Below are 16,341 nucleotides of genomic sequence, written 5' to 3'. Positions count from 1 at the left end.
CCACTCAAGAATCCATATCCCATGCACCAGAGTTAACAGAATTTGGTGACAGAGTGAAAGTGGGCGAAGAGGTGAATGACCATGAAATATAAAGGACATTGCCCTGGTTTCTACCATGAGCTTTATCCAGGTATGAAAGTAGACTGGCAACTGCATGCTTGCAGAGAATCAACCATAAGAAAGAAATAACATGGTAAAAGGAACATGAGAATAGGTAAAGCCTTGAAGTCAATACATCTTTTATGTGATGGATACTGTGCTAATCGCTGGGGAAATAATAGTGAACAGCACAGATGTGGTTCTGACCCTGACAGGCCTTGCACAGTAGCCTGGTTACCACTGCACACAACATAATACAGGGAGATGGAGCGCTTTGCTGGCTGAGGAGCAGAGACCTTATGTTGTCTTCTGGGTTCCCAGAAGGAATCATTTCTAAGAAGGAGGGTTTTCCAGGTGATAGGTCTGTGTTAGAGATTAAGTTTGTTAGGGTGGAGAGAAATGATGGAGATCTTAGGATAGTGGTCAGTGGTCAGACAGAGACTATCTCCAAAGGCCTACATGCAAAAGAAAATGTTCAGTATTGTTGGAGCTCAGAGAGTTGGACAGGGATGGAGAGAGCAATAGTTCAAATCTTGCCGTCTCAGGATCCAACCATCACCAGGCCTAAGACCACAAGATTCTACCTCTGTATCCTGACCCCATCGCCCTTCCCTTCATCCATGCCATATTCATGTCCAACATGATTTCTGATTTCTGAACTCTAAATATGTTCTATAACTTTCCACTGTTGTGTCTTTACTCATGTCACTTGCTTCACCTGGGATTCTGTGCCTTTCACATGAATACCTGTCTAAATTATGCCCTTCCTTTTAAGTCCATATAAAAGCTTTTTTCTCCATGAAACAATCTAATGTCCCCCACCTCCCACTAGTTTAATCTTTCTTCCCAAAAGTTCCCATTTTTGTTTAAGGAACTTACACATTTCTGTAGTAATTTGTTTTACTGTCTCATCTTCCCTCCTAAATTGTTAAATAAATCAGAAGTAACAATAATAGAAGTAAATAATTTTAAATCATCTGTGGTTTCCATAATCTGTCTTCTCTGGATAATAAAAGGGATATATTTAACTCTGGAAATTGTGAAAGTTATTCAAAAACCAACTACCCAGTGTCGTGGGCCAAGACCTCTGGGCAAAACCACCATTTCAGTCCAAGCTGACCTCCCCAGCCAAGAGGCTCCCTTGGTTTTTCCCTCCTTTGCACTCCTATCCAATTTTTCCCCATGGACCATTTCCATCACATCATAATCCTTGTATCTTCTATTTTATCTGATTCCATTTCAGGCCCTCAGACCATCTGGCCTTGGCATGGGATGCTGATATTCAGATAGCAGCTCATTTTGGTTTTGTCAGCAGTAAAACAATTTTTTTCTCTATGCTACCCCAACAGCAAAAGGAGTTTGACCAAACTCAATATATCACTCTTTCACTTAAGGAATTTTCCATTTTGAATTCCATAAGCATTTGTAATTTGCCATTTACATGGCAGACACTGGTAATTGAAAATACAAAGAAGGACCCGAACCACGGGGTCCTTCGAAAGCTTTACAACCTAATGGGTGACAAAGACAATAATACTAATGGTTTGAAATCAGTCAAAAAGTGATGTATTGTTTCAGAGGTATGGATTTAGTGCAATAGGATTAGAAAAGTTCAAATATTACTGGAAAATCATTGGAAAAATCCAAATATGTCCAGTTCTTATTCCTTGATAGTCTTGCTCCTCCATGATGTCATAGGCTGAGGTTTCAGTAGCATACAATAGTATTAATTTAGTTGTGTTAACTTTGAATAAATATGTAATATATGGCACAAAGAAGAATATGTATTTTTCCTCTTTAGGAGATCAAATTAAAGAGGACTTACCAAAAAGACCTATTTTTGCACAAGCCATTGTTTTTCTCCAGGAGTAACCTTTATTCAATGGTAGACTTTCTCTCAAATATCCTGCCTGTATAATTCTTTCTAGGGCAGCTCTCTCTGGCTCTCATTTCAATCATGTGTGTTACACCTTGAGCTAGATAAATTAAGAAAATGTTAATGTCAAGAACAGCCTGATAATTTAATGAATGCTTAAAGTAGGAATTCTTCAATATTTTTGCTAAGCATAGTAATTCAATAAACATTTGCTATATCACAGTAAGATAAGTTTGTTACACTTGATTTTAAAAAATCACTAAACTGAGATACAAATGCAATGAAACAGAACCAGTAGAAACCAATCTCAATTTAGACTCCTGGTGACCTAATTGCCTCTAAATATTTAATATTATTTTCTAAATTTTTCTCAGCTTTCACACTTTTGAATTTTTGGATACAATATTTGAACTACATGAATATGAACATATATATATATATATATATATATATATATATATATATATATATATATATATATATATATAGAGAGAGAGAGAGAGAGAGAGAGAGAGAGAGAGAGAGAGAATGTTTCCAAGGTAGAAAGATTACAGGCCAATATCCTTACGTCTCAAATATTCTGCTGTTAGTTATCAAATATTATTTCATCCTGCTATCTCTGCTTCTCTGTTAGCATAAAGTAAGAGAAATGCTGTAACCTCATTTAAACAGTTTCATTTCTCCTCTAAGAGTTAACAATGAGGGAAGTTCTAAGTGCATTATTTTCCGGACACTTTCTTCTCACACTCAAATGAGTTTACTGACTTTAAAACCAATTTCTAAAGACAGGTAAAGGACATGTCTAGGCCCTCAAGTAATGGTGGAATATCTCATTCAATTACCCCTTAAGAAATCTGTTCATCTAGTCCTAATGTAAATTACTTTATTTCATATCTCAAAAACTTCTTGGCTAATCAAATAAGTTTGCAAATAGGACATGACCACTCATGAGAATTTTCTTAGCATACTGACAATTTTCCACTCTTATATGCAGCTAAAAATATGAGATTTCTTCTATGCTTAAAAGCCTACAGTGCAAAAAAAAAGGCAGCGATAGGTACCGATATTCTCGAATATAGTCTTAACTCCAGAATAGCACAAAAAGCCTGGTTTTCCAGTGACATTGTAACTTCCTTATTCCCTGTTCTCCTCACACCAGTTCACATGCCACCAAGAAATATGCTCATCTCCATTATTTGCCATATGTCCTCCCTGCCCCATTTAGCATATTTTTCCTGTTGATCTTTTAAACTCTCTTTCAGCAGTACCATCTTTATGAAGATTAATGCCTTCATAATCTTAATAATGTCCATATATATATATATATATATATATATATATATTTAACTATTTAACAATGCCTTTATATATATATATATATATATATATATATATATATATATATATGTATCATTACTTAAGATACTATAGCATAATTGTTAGTTTAATTTTTCCAAGTAAAAGACTGTAAATTAATGAAGGTCACGTTTATAATACTAGTATCTAGGACATAGCCTAAAGCATAGCTGGTACATAATAAATTACTTTTGAAAAAAAAATGTGATTGTCATCCACTTTTACTCCCTTAATCAATATATTTAAAACCAATTTAATCAACTAAAGAAGACTGGGACGACATTTATGTCGCTTAACAAAGTTCCATACAGGCCAGAATTAAAACCCAGAACCCAAACATATTAAGTCTTCATTACATTAGTTAGACTCAAAATATATGAAGTCTTCACATACTACTCAGCATTCCAGGACAGATTCCCCTATCTTTATGTGCTCCTTTAATGTGAACTCTCGGCCCAGCATGATAAAGGCTTAGGACTTCTAAGAACTTTTCAGTCTTACTGGACTGGAGGGGTCAACTAATGTATTCAACAATTCAAAGCTAAACTGTGTTCCATTCTGAAATAGCTGTTTCCATTTGATGCCAAATAATTCGTCTGAAATATGAAAACAAAAAAACAACCAGGCAGTGTTCTGCTTAACTACAACCACACTAACACCTTCTCCCAAATTTTATTCAGTTTTTGCGGGGTTTTTGGTTTTATTTTTGATTCACCTCATGGATACATTCTATCTCTATGCTTGTTTAACTTCATATTTGTTGATTCCCCTTTATCTAGGCCACATTGTCATGAATAGAATAAATTTGTCCCAGTCTTCATTAGATTTTGAAGGTGTGTTCCTTGTTTCCATGTTTTACCTTCTGAGAAATCACCCTTGAATAGAGGCTTAGTAGCTTTAATTTTATTTGAGCAAATGGCAAGAAGAAAATGGTCTCACCAAATCCAGGCTTTTAGAGTTGCAGGGAAGCATCACTCTTGTTGGTACTTCTGAATTATAAAAGAGAAACACAATTCTCTCCACACAATAAGTGGTAAACAACATCATAAATACCCCTCTACGTATTTATCTCCAGTTCTATAGGCCTAGCTGCTATTACTGGTAATACTTCTCATATTCGTTGTTGTAGCAATGTTCTGACTGCATCTAAAACATCACATGAACACTGAACAACAGAACCAGGCAAATAGGCCACAATTGTTGTATTATTCCTACAAGCACTGTGAATTGAGGTGGAATGGGACATCACCAAGAATAAGTTGCCGATAGTACTGCACTGCAATCAGAATTCAGCCTCAGCATCCAGACTCAACAAGAGACTTGGAACCCTTGGGAGAGAATTAGCATTCAAACCCCTCCCCTCCCCCTTTCCCCACACACACACACTCCACTCTGGCATCGAGGAATTTTATTGCATGAAAGATCCATAGAAATTAATCTTGTTTCCCTCCCCACCTGAGGATCGTGGATTCCTCTAAAATCACATTCTTAGAATGCAGTACAGTTCACTCACAATGAATACTAGGATTCTGTAAAACAATCAAGTAATTCCTCTTCAGAGAGTAAAAAGAGTATTCTGAAGTCTACGGAGAAATTGTGACTAAGAAAATTTTCCAAAATCAAAGCTATTAAAATTCCTTCTCCCTCCAATACCTAACATTAAAAAAAAAAAAAAAAAAAAGATGTTCACAAAAACTGAAATGCAAAAATGTCACCAATTTGGGCCTTTTTTCCTGCATTAGCAGAAATTGTTAGAAATATTTAAATTCTGCCACTTTAATTGGGCAAACACACACACATTGGTCCCTTAAAATGGCAATTCAATTATTCTCTTGTGTTTAGTTTGAGCCAAGAAGAACTTTTCATGTTGCCAGATTTGTCAAAGGTATATCTATAAATGATAACAGTAGGAAAGGAAAGCAGTTATGACAAAGGAAAGTAATGGCTGACTAATCTTTCTGGTTCACTTCCACATAAGAGCAAAATGAAGCCTTTGTTAACGACTACAAAGGTTATGCTGTAAGTTCTAACATGCCTTTAATGCAATTGTGACTGTGCTATATTTTCTAATGCAGCAATAGTTTGACTCACTTTATTCAACTTTGTACAAGAGTACAAGTCTGTGGTATAAATCAATGTGTTTATATCATGTCCCCACAGCTAAACTCCCCCTGAGAACTGGGCTACTGAGCTTAGAGTTTTCTAAGTACTTTGTGTTTCTATGTGAATCCAGGTATTAATCTGGAAGCATATGGAAGTATAACTTGGCCTAAGGTTTTTTCCTCTTCTTCAGATGCTTGAAGCAGATTGTACCAGGGCTTAAGAGGCTGCTAAATCTGCATTTAACATACCTCCACTATTTAACCCCCAACTAACGTGAGATTGCCAACTCTGAACACCATTCTTCCACTTTGTTCCCAATGACAATCTTCCTGTCCAATGAGTTTCCATTAAGAAAGCTGGGAAGATTAAGGCAGAAGAAACTTTAAAAATAGGTGATTGATAAGTAAAGCTATTTTTACTAAAGAAACTTTAGGGAGATAAAAATGTCAAGAAAATATTGAAAGTTGAAGATGAAAATAGGTAGGTCATAAATTCTTACCGTATTTCCCCCAAAATAAGACCATCTTACACTAAGTTTTGCTCCAAAAGACACATTAGGGCTTATGTTCAGGGAACATCCTCCTGAAAAATCATTCTAGGGCTTATTTTCCAGTTAGGTCTTATTTTTGGGGAAACATGGTATTTGTGCCCATCCCTGAAGAGCCTAGAACTGCAGAAAGAGTAAAGAGGGAGAAGGACAAGGTGGAACAGAAGATTTCCAAGGCCTGAAAGAATAAGCTGGAATGTTTTATCTAAATTCTGTTCTTCCACATTCAGAGGAGTCAGTAAGCATAGTCATGGTCTGTTCTGGAACAGAAAGTGTATAAATTTTCACTTGACAAAAGTGACGTTAGAGAAGGAAGAAAATGTAACTATCATGTAAAAAATAATGTTAGCCCTGTAAATGTGGCATTGTAACTTCAATTGTTGAAGCAGATGAATATTATTCCTCTATGAGTCATAGGTGCATCGTCAAGGCTGTGATCATAGATGCCTCTGGAACAATGAGAGGCCATGTTTAAAAAAGGCCCCTGGTATGACAAACTGTACAGCAAATAAGGATGCATTTCCATAGCAGGCAAATTCACATCTTGCTTCCCTAACCAAATTCCACAGGAGAGAATTTATGTGCACACCCAAGGGACACTGCTCTGTTCTCCAATGTGGCTGGAACAGGTCACACCTTCATCTACAGTAGAAGCATTATTGTCCACTCCTGGCTTTTCATTGAAATTAAATAAATCTGGGTCAGTTTTTCAGTCTCTATATGTTATCACTGTCCCAAACTCGGAAACAAATGGACGAGTGTTGAGGTTGTACCTGGCCAATAGGAAGCCAACCATGGAGGAAACTGTTTCTCTTCCAATTTAAAATTGTCAACTTTGGCAATAATTGGGCATTGACTTTGACATTTGAAAATGATATATCTGTAGAAATTCCCACATTCACAAATTCACCCAAAAAAACCACTCTTGGAAAAAAGAATAATAACGCTACTCATCCATTACTAGCATTAGTAACGAACCGACTCACGCCAGCTCCTCAGAGTGTAGCATTCATTTGTGCTACAGATCTTAGGTGTATTCTCTCATTTTATTTTCACAATGATTCTTTGAGGCTGATGTTTTTATTATTATTCCTGTCATTAATTACTCCCAATTACTGCAAGTAGCAGAATTTAGGGGCGGTTTGCAAATAGTCAACAGCACACACATTAAATCTGTGAATGCTGAGGGGCCACTGTATCCAAAAGAATATAAGGAAATGGTATTGGAGTTGATTTCCCTTCCAATCAATAGCACCATCTGTCTCTGGAACAAACTGCCTACCTTCCTTGGCTCTCTGTGCAGTGGACACTTGTGGGCTCTGGGCGCAGTACACCTCGCGGGTCTGGATCCCACCTCCACAAACGGGTCCTGTCACATACCAGTGGGGGTCTTGCTGCTCCAGGAGGAGAGAGACTTGGCATTCTTTCCATTCAGAGGTTCTCCAGGAATACCTGTTTGGTTTGATTTATTTAAAAAAAAAGAAGTAAGGAAAAATATAAAATTGTAAAGAAAACCTAGGTCATGACAACAAGCATGCATAATAATCACTCTTTCTAAGGCTAAATCTTTGCCTATGGATAAAGAAATCTACTGGCTTTGACTACTAAATCCCTTTTGTGTCCTAGAGAAAAATCACAGCAGCCTAACATGATAATAACACAGGATAAGAGGAGTGAAGGGAAGTAAATATGGATAAACAGTGGATTTGTCTCAGCTTTGAAGCTGTAAGAGAATAAAGAATAAAAGGAAGGAGTTGAAACAAAATAAGCCTAATTCATAGCAGCTGAACTTGTCATGGAGTTTCATTTCACAAACTTCTAGATGACTTTGTGTGAAATGTGGCCTTTCTTTTTTAGTTATTAGGATACTATTTGCATGTGTGAAGTTGGAATATATTAAGTGGACTGAGATGACCTCCAACTTTTAAACCTTCCTGACTTAGCAAAGTATTTCTACCTGTTTGACCCCACTGGGATGAAGGTATACATATTAAAAATGAGTTAATAAAGTGCCACTATATTTAATTGATGAGCACTTTTTTACATCAGCAGACATGCTGTTTTTTAAACGGATTTAGGAATGTGTCCTCCTGGTTTATAACTGGTTAAGACACATACTAATAGGCAAACACACACATACACACACACACACACATAAGAAGTGAAAACACAATGTAGTTTGCATACAACTTGCAGAAAACAAAACAACTATAGCAGCACTATACTCTTACCTGGAGAATCATTTCAGACAGAATTTAATTGTCTGGGTTATTACAGCATTCTTACAACCCACAGCATTAATACCGTGTTTCCCGGAAAATAAGACCTACCTGGACAGTCAGCTCTAATGTGTCTTTTGGAGCAAAAATTAATACAAGACCCACTATTATATTATATTATATTATATTATATTATATTATATTATATTATATTATATTATATTATATTATATTATATTATATTGACTCAGTCTTATATTATAGTAAAATAAGACCAGGTCTTATATTATTTTTGCTCCAAAAGATGCATTAGAGCTGATTGTCCGGCTAGGTCTTATTTTGGGGGAAACACGGTATAACCCTACAGTATTCACATAAATACCAACAGATTCATTAACTTCTGGAACAATAAACAAACCTAAGAACATTCTCCTGTCTGCTGTCCCAGTTCAGATTTTAGGGAAAAATTCTCAACTTTGTGACTGTTTAAAAGAAAAGAACAATGAAAATAAGCTTGTGTCTTCAAGACTCTGACCTTATAGATAAAATTGAAATCAAGTAACGTACGTCAAAATCGGGAGGTAAATCTCTAAGAAACCTAATAGTGATCAAACCCCTCACAATAAATGACATCATTCTAAAAGGCTTGAAAGCTGAGAATCAGTCACAATCAGCCTTGTGAAAAGCACACTGTAGACAAAGGATCTGGACAATCCTGTGCGTTTTGTTGTAACACAATTATTCTCCCTCTGCGTCACTAAGTCACTTCCATATGGTTTTCCAAGGCTTGAAAATGAGTAAGCTGGGCAAGAGTTTGGAGTGAAGAGTTCAAGTCCTGCTTATGCCAGGTGAATATAGACAACAATACGTTTCTACTTCCTGGGCAGCAGACACTGAGAAAGCTCAGTTCTTCCCAGAGGTAGACCTTCTCTGAGTGGGGGTGGGGGGCAGTTCCTCAGCCCTTTCTCCTCACTCAGACAGCGTTGTCACCCTGTCACCCTATTCTCTATGGTCACTCAGGCACCAGGCTTGTTCCTCATGCCTCTGAGATTCAAAGCACAGGTGGCTCTGTATTCCAGGGCAAGACACGATGATGTAGGGGTGTGTTGGGGTGGATGGTTACCAAGTTCTCATTTTAAACCTTCTTCCTACTAAGTTTCCCTCACAGAAGAGCTCTCTGGTTATTAAGGAGGAGGTGAGATAAGTAGCTGACTCCAAGACTCCTATGACATAGCAAGTCAGATAAGCAAAAAGCGGGTAGCGTGGTGCAGATGATAAACAGGCTTTAGGCTTAAACCAAACTGGGCCTTGACACTAACTAGTCATGTGACTTTGGCCCAGTTTTGTTTTCTCATCTGTAAAATGCCAAAAATAATATAAACGTTGAACCTGGCATATAATAAATATTCAATAAATATTAATTCCCTTTCTTCTCATGTCCTTCTACACGTGTCTTGGCCCTCCTGCCACCACGGGAAACACACACACACATATATACACAATTCACATTTTATTTATGAGGATTTCACTGATTTTATCAAAAGTCCTAATTTTAGAGATTGAGGAATGCCACTGTATAACCTCCAGCAACCAAAGATCAGCGAAAAGCATGAAAGAAACAAAGTTTAGAATGATAGCCAGGGACAGTAATTTGTTTGCTTGTTTGAAAGGAATGGTCCATGGTGTATGAATTGCATTTTCAATTAATTTGTCATGACCTTATAAGAATTATCAGTGGAAAAATCGGGGAAGTCATTAAGCAGAAAAATGAAAAGGAAAGTTTAATGACTACGGCTTTATACAAGTTAACAAAAACCCTGTTGGTAGCCCATTCACCAAAGATGCACAAACTCCATTCACTGGCAAACAACAAATTCTGTAAAGAAATATAAGACATTTGTCATTATCAGTATTATTTACCACCTCAGAGAAAAATACCAACCCAGCAAGTGGCAGAGGAAGAAGCACACCAGTAGAGGACTTCTGTATTCCTTTTTAAAATGAGGGTCTTTTCACAGTCTTTCCTCACCCCTTTATTTTTATTTTTTTCAAAAGCGCTATGTTTAGTCACAAATCACCCAGCAGCTGTGAAAACTGATCATCCTGAACCCCACCAACCTGGGAGAGTGTCTCTAGGATCTGACAGAATAAGAAATCAAAGGAGTTCGCTCAGTTAAACGTTGCCGGCTTTCTCCTTTAGAAGTTGTTACAGTGACAGCCCTCCAGCCTCTGAACAACTTGGCTTTCTCACTGCCTGAGACATTTGCTTTAATGGCTAAGTCCCTGTCAAAGACGAGGCCTTTCCACCCTCTCTTTCCCAACTCAGATGCCTTTCAACACAACCTCATTTTGTCTTTATGCTTAGGAGGAAAATATGGGGATTGTCAAAGGCCAGAGTCCTACCCTCCCACCCCCCGCCCCAGTAAGTGAACAGCACATCAAAATCAATTGTGGAAATGCCTCAAATACAGTAGACGGCCATGGACTGAAAGAAATTAGCCAATCCTCAGAGCCCCTTACCAATATGACCATGTAGGATCCATTTGCTTTTGTCAAAGGGTCCAGCTGAACAAGATAGATAAGGCATTAATTTATCTGGGCTACTAGGATATCATGACCTATCCCCCAAGTAATAATAACAACCAATACTTTCTGCATGCTTACTCTACACTACTTCATTTAATCCTCCCAACAAATCTAACAAAAATGTTATTTCCCCTTTTATAAATGGGAGAATAGGCATAAACAATAACCAATTCTCACATTATTAAGTGGAAGAGCAGGTTTCAAAGTCAGGTTTGTCTGATTCAAAAACGCATCTACTTAATGAAATGATATTCGGGTAGATTGAAACAGTGAATGGCAAACCAATGAAACTTGAGCAGAGGATATAGAAAGCAAGTTCAATAGTCAATAGGCACATACCAGCCTAGTCACTAAGAGGACAAGCAAAGGTTGGTTTTGGTCTGAGGATGTGTGTTCCAGACCAAAGGGAAAAAATCCTCTGCTGGTTACAAAGATAGCGTCAGCGACAAAACTGACCAACAATATTTCACACTGCCATAATATTTTTCTTCCAGTCTCAAACACAATTATAGTTCGATAATATTTTATAGCCAATCATTTTATAATTAGAGCACTGTGGTCACATAGCGTCAAATTTTAGCACTTTTAGGATATAGTTGTAGGTTAATAAGAAAAACAAAATATAAGCCAAATAAAAGAATCTCTAATTGTAAAAACTGAAATTCCCACTAAAATTTAAAGCAGACAAGATTTTGAAGAAAAATGCCTTATTCAAAGCATTTTTGAATCAAATTCCCTACATTTCTCCCCGGTGATTCTGCATCTTTGTTAAACCTGCCATCCATCATCCATTCACATGAATTCATGAAAACAATTCCAATGTCCCCCTATTAATGAGAGAGCACACTGTCAGCCACTGTGGAACCCCAAATCTCCAAAAAGGGGAATGCTCATAACTCAAATACTGAATGCATGGGGGAAAAACAATTTGTACAAGGACATTTAGTTAACATAAAGGCATGTGTGAGAGACTGAAGGCAGGAAGGAGTGGCAAACAGGACTCCCTAGAAAAAGAAATAGGCCTGCCCAAATAATAAGGGAATCACTTACTCAATCATGTGTTCATTCATCCTTTCTTTCAATAAATAATTTGTGTGCTCTAACTATAACCATGCACAGTTTCAGACAATAGAAATGCATACCAGTGAGCAAGAAAAAGTCCCTGACCTTGGGAAGGTTACCTTCTACTGGCGCAGACAGAAATAAGTCAATACATAACACAGCATCAGATAACACAGTGAAAAAAGACAAAGAGAGCTATTTCAGTGCCATGACCAGGTAAGTCCTCAGACTCCTGAATAAAATGAGGGAGTGAGTATAAGAATAAGTGGGCAAGGAGTGTTCTAGGCAGAGAGAAGAGCATGTTCAAAGGTCCCAGGGATGGTACCTTCTAAGAGCGCACAGAAGCAAGTGTGATTGAGAAAGCCAGGTCAAAGCATATCGAGAGGAGCATTATAGGAAATGAAGGTGAGCCAAGGGCCAGGCTACAGAGGGCCTTGTAGGCACGAGTGAGAACTGTGTTATTCAAATGTACTAAGAAATGTTTGGAGTTTTGAGGAGAACTGTATATGACGATGTGATTTCAGTTTTAAAGGACCACCCTCACTGCTGAGTAAATAGACTATGGGATGGTGGAAGGAAGGAGACAAGTTTGGAAGTCTTTGACAGTCCAGGAGAAATGATGGTGGCTCCAGTGGAGGCAGTCAGAGTCAATGTGGTGAGAAGTGAATAGATTCTGAATATACTGTGAAGGTGGAGACAACCTTGTAATAGGTTCGCTGTGGAAGCAAGAGAAAGAGAGGCATGAAAGACGCTTCCAAATTGTTTTTGCCCTGAGTATTAGCAGCACAATTTCTCGGCACAGAATTCTTAAGTGAGACAGCCCAGGATAGGGGACAAGAACGCAAACATTGGGACAACCATGTATTAGAACTGTGAAATTCAGTTCTTCAATTACCTCCTAGACTCTGCTTACTGAATCTTTCTCCCAGGCCTAAAACTCATCACCCAGTTTCTTTAGATGTCCCCCATAGCTTCAGTATACTCTTAAGAAACGGTCAATAAAACTTCATATTTAACATGTTCTCATCCTCAGGCGATATATGCAACTTAAAAGAAGAAACCAAGATTAAGTCAAAGAAAGGAATCTTCTAACAGTAGATGTAGATATTCCTATCAAGACACATATGAGGCAAATTGTAGATTAGAAAAGCCTACTTTAGGTCCTGAAATGCAGTCACCCAGGTAGCCAGCATATCTCCCTGAGGGTGATGATATCCAAGTCAAGGAATACCAGATTCGAACTGTCCTCCACATTGAAGTGGGGAGAGCAGAAAGAGCAAAGAGTCAATGTATTGCTGTGAAGTAACGAGTAGTGATATCCTAAATTAGCAGAGCCAAAATTAGAAAAGTAGGCACGTTAGCAACAATTTTTAAAAGACCTCCATCCTACCATGTGACGTAAAGTGATTCTAATAGCGATAGGACAGCAGGACTATCAGTCTTATAGGAACTTCTGCCCTTCAGAACGCATGCTTTGTCACTTTCATAAGGCTTAGAATTGCTTACAAAATGTGGGGTTTTTTCCTTCTCCTAAAGGCTTAAATTTAAAGCAAAGCAACATAGGGTAGAATCTTAAGTGATTTAATTATGACAGATTGAAAGAATAATTGCATTAGTTAATGGACATGCTTTGACTAAGCATGTATAGATTTGCAAACACACTTGGAATTGAAACCCTGCTGCAAGGTATTAAAATTAAATGTGTGTATGTTAAAAATCAGTGTACTGCAGCATGACTAATTCATGATGATAATGTCTGTTGTCCTTTTAAAGTTGTAAATGCATTTAGAATAGAATTAACTTGTCGTTTTTAACTGAGCAGACAACCAAAATAAAGGGAACTGATCAAGCTTTATACATTTTATGCTCTAGTAATTTTTTTATTGAATAGAGTGGGACTATTGATTATGGAAAGCTACTCTGAAGTGCAAAGCTCTTTGCTCTTCAGCAGATGGCTTTGGTAGCCAAACTGCACAAATGTATTATTAATAGACTTCTATCGCTTTGCACAGCACTTAGCAGTATGTTAACGTTCTTACATTAAGAGGGGAACAAATCTTCTATCCAGGAAGACTTAAAGTGGCACAATGGGGACTCATGACAAACGCACACCACTGAAAGATAGACTCAATAAAAAGGCATCAGTCTCCTGTTGAACCAATTTACAAATTCTTTGAAATGCTTGTTTCTTTGCTAAAACAGATTCTCCTGAGGGTTCCGGTTCATGGCCCCTTTACTCCTGCTTAATTAAAACAGTTAAAAAAGTCCTTAAAGAATTCATGTGGCAATCATTTATTGCGCTCCTATTATGTGCAGGGTGTTAGGTGCTGTGTGATAAATGCGACAAGATACAGAAGATGTGTTAGGTGATGTGCATGCCATTCTGATCTGGAAGGCACACTTTTACAAATTCTGATCATAAACTTATTCCTCACCCTTTTTGAACCTACTTTTACAACCAATGACAACAGAAATTTCTTATCTGGAAAAACCAGATACATGGTTAGCAGAAGCAAGGCGGCCACTGGGGACCATGTCACCTCAAGCTCTGTGTACCTATCCATTTCCTGTGCAGATATCTTTATTTAATCTCTTTGATGATGCCGATTCTTCTTTTCTTTATAAGAAATGACTGAATCCTCCACACACTTTTTATATAATAAATACAAATATGGAATAAAGTATTCCACACATAATATTATTCTGGCACTGCCATACATTTCAGCATTCATTCATTCATTCATTCATTCATTCATTCATTCATTCATCCATCCATTGTTTACTGAGCATTTACTATGAGCTAGGTACTTTTATAGGTGTTATCCATTCTAAGTAGAGGGAAAACATAATAAACAAAAAGTCATACCCATATGTATGGGATGATGTGCGGGAGCATTACTAACTATTAAACACTCCCAGAGGACATGGGTACCATGTTCTGGATGCTCTAGTTTTAAAAGAGTATATTACACCAGATTCTGAAGATGAACAAACTAAGTGAACACAAATGGAAAGTTACCAGTTTCCCAAATTCTCCAGCAATTAGCAGTTTCAGGCCAAAGCAGGTGTTGAATAAACATCTCTTCAAGATATGTCCCAGCACTCACTTTATGCCAATGGGCAAAGGAAGACAGCGATGAAGCCCAGCTTTTACCTACTATCCTTTTCCTTGGCTCTTTCCCTGGCTTCAATATTCATCTAAAAATAGCCATCAACTAACACCCAGAGTTTTCTCAAGGGAAAATAATTCTATCTAGAACATCTAAAATTGGGTTCAGTGCCTTAAAGGGGTGTTAAGGAGATAGGCTGATCACAGCGGGTTGTTTTACAAGGACATCAAAGTGAGCTGCAGGACCCCCAGCTAGATTTCTCGGTATGACCTATAAACTCTTTGTGAAGAATCTCTAGATTACCCACATAAGGATAAATTCATATATACCAGAGACAAGGAGGGATGGATTATAAGGACCCATCTGTTCAGTGCCAGACCCAAGTATTGAGAGTAAGTTTTACAAATTGGCTTTTCTATATGATAATACCACACAGTCTATATCTTACACTCAGTTATGCAGCTCCTGCCCTGAAATCTTAACAGTTTTACTCTATATTGGTGACTGTCACACTTTAATAGTTTTGTCTTATAGTTGATTCCAAACTCTAAATGATCATTTAAGAGGTAAAACAGCCATTTTTCAATGAAAGCTATTGCCTCCTGGTGAAGTGGTAGAAGTTGCTAGTGGGTTATCTGAGATGTCACTTTCAAGAAAGATGCCTACAGTTAACGTTTTTCAATATTCTTCTGTGTTACAGTATCTTTAGCCAGAATGGGCTCTCTACCTAAGCACAAAGGATCTGGAATTATAGTTGTTCCTGCATCAAGTCATATCTCAGCTCACTGACAGTAAACATTTAAAGTGTGTCCTATGCCTTTCCTTATGTTGTCTAGTAGACATGGCCACCCTGTCATTTATGGTCTTGGAATGCTTTTCACCTTCCTCTTAGTTGAGATGCAGGATCTAATATTTTAGGTGTTCATTAGGACATAGGAAAGGATCCAAATGCCAAGGTACCGTATCTTTCAAAGTTTTGAGACAGAGAATAACCTAATGCCCAAGGTCATAAAGCCCAATGATAGGAGATAAACACACCAAGAGAAAAGGTGGCAAGTGACAAGCAGATGTATTCCCTCTCTCATTTCTATCCTCACCCCATAATATATAATATGGGTGTTTAGTGTTATGTTGTGGGGGAGTGGCATACAATTACAAGTAGACTGTAATGCTGAAGGAAGTTTCTTAGTTACATGTCTTGGTCAAAAATAGCATACTCTTGAAACAAGCTTAAGGCTATACAGAAAGCTAACTTATTGGTAGTGCTAAAAATTTCCAAGTTAGCATAACAGACTAGTCTCTGTCTCCTTTCAAGTTAAATTAGTTGTCCCAAGGCAACATCCCAAATGTTTTGGTCTCGGGGAATGCTTCTAGAATGGGCTC

At 37.6% G+C, this 16,341-nt stretch overlaps 1 protein-coding gene across 3 annotated transcripts in view; it reads right to left on the bottom strand.

The window, feature by feature from the left end:
- THSD7B (thrombospondin type 1 domain containing 7B) overlaps positions 1-16,341 on the bottom strand; it is an 800,685-nt gene that overhangs the window by 485,627 nt on the left and 298,717 nt on the right. For all 3 annotated transcript variants that reach the window (XM_074335740.2, XM_019752567.3, XM_088793974.1), the window contains exon 5: positions 7,264-7,433. In XM_074335740.2, the coding sequence (XP_074191841.2) occupies positions 7,264-7,433 (170 nt within the window). The remainder of the gene's footprint in view (positions 1-7,263; positions 7,434-16,341) is intronic.

Source organism: Rhinolophus sinicus, chromosome 17, assembly GCF_057876585.1.
Source record: "Rhinolophus sinicus isolate RSI-liver-muscle chromosome 17, RSI-T2T, whole genome shotgun sequence".
Taxonomy (NCBI): domain Eukaryota; kingdom Metazoa; phylum Chordata; class Mammalia; order Chiroptera; family Rhinolophidae; genus Rhinolophus; species Rhinolophus sinicus.
This window is presented reverse-complemented; position numbering and strand designations above follow the sequence as displayed.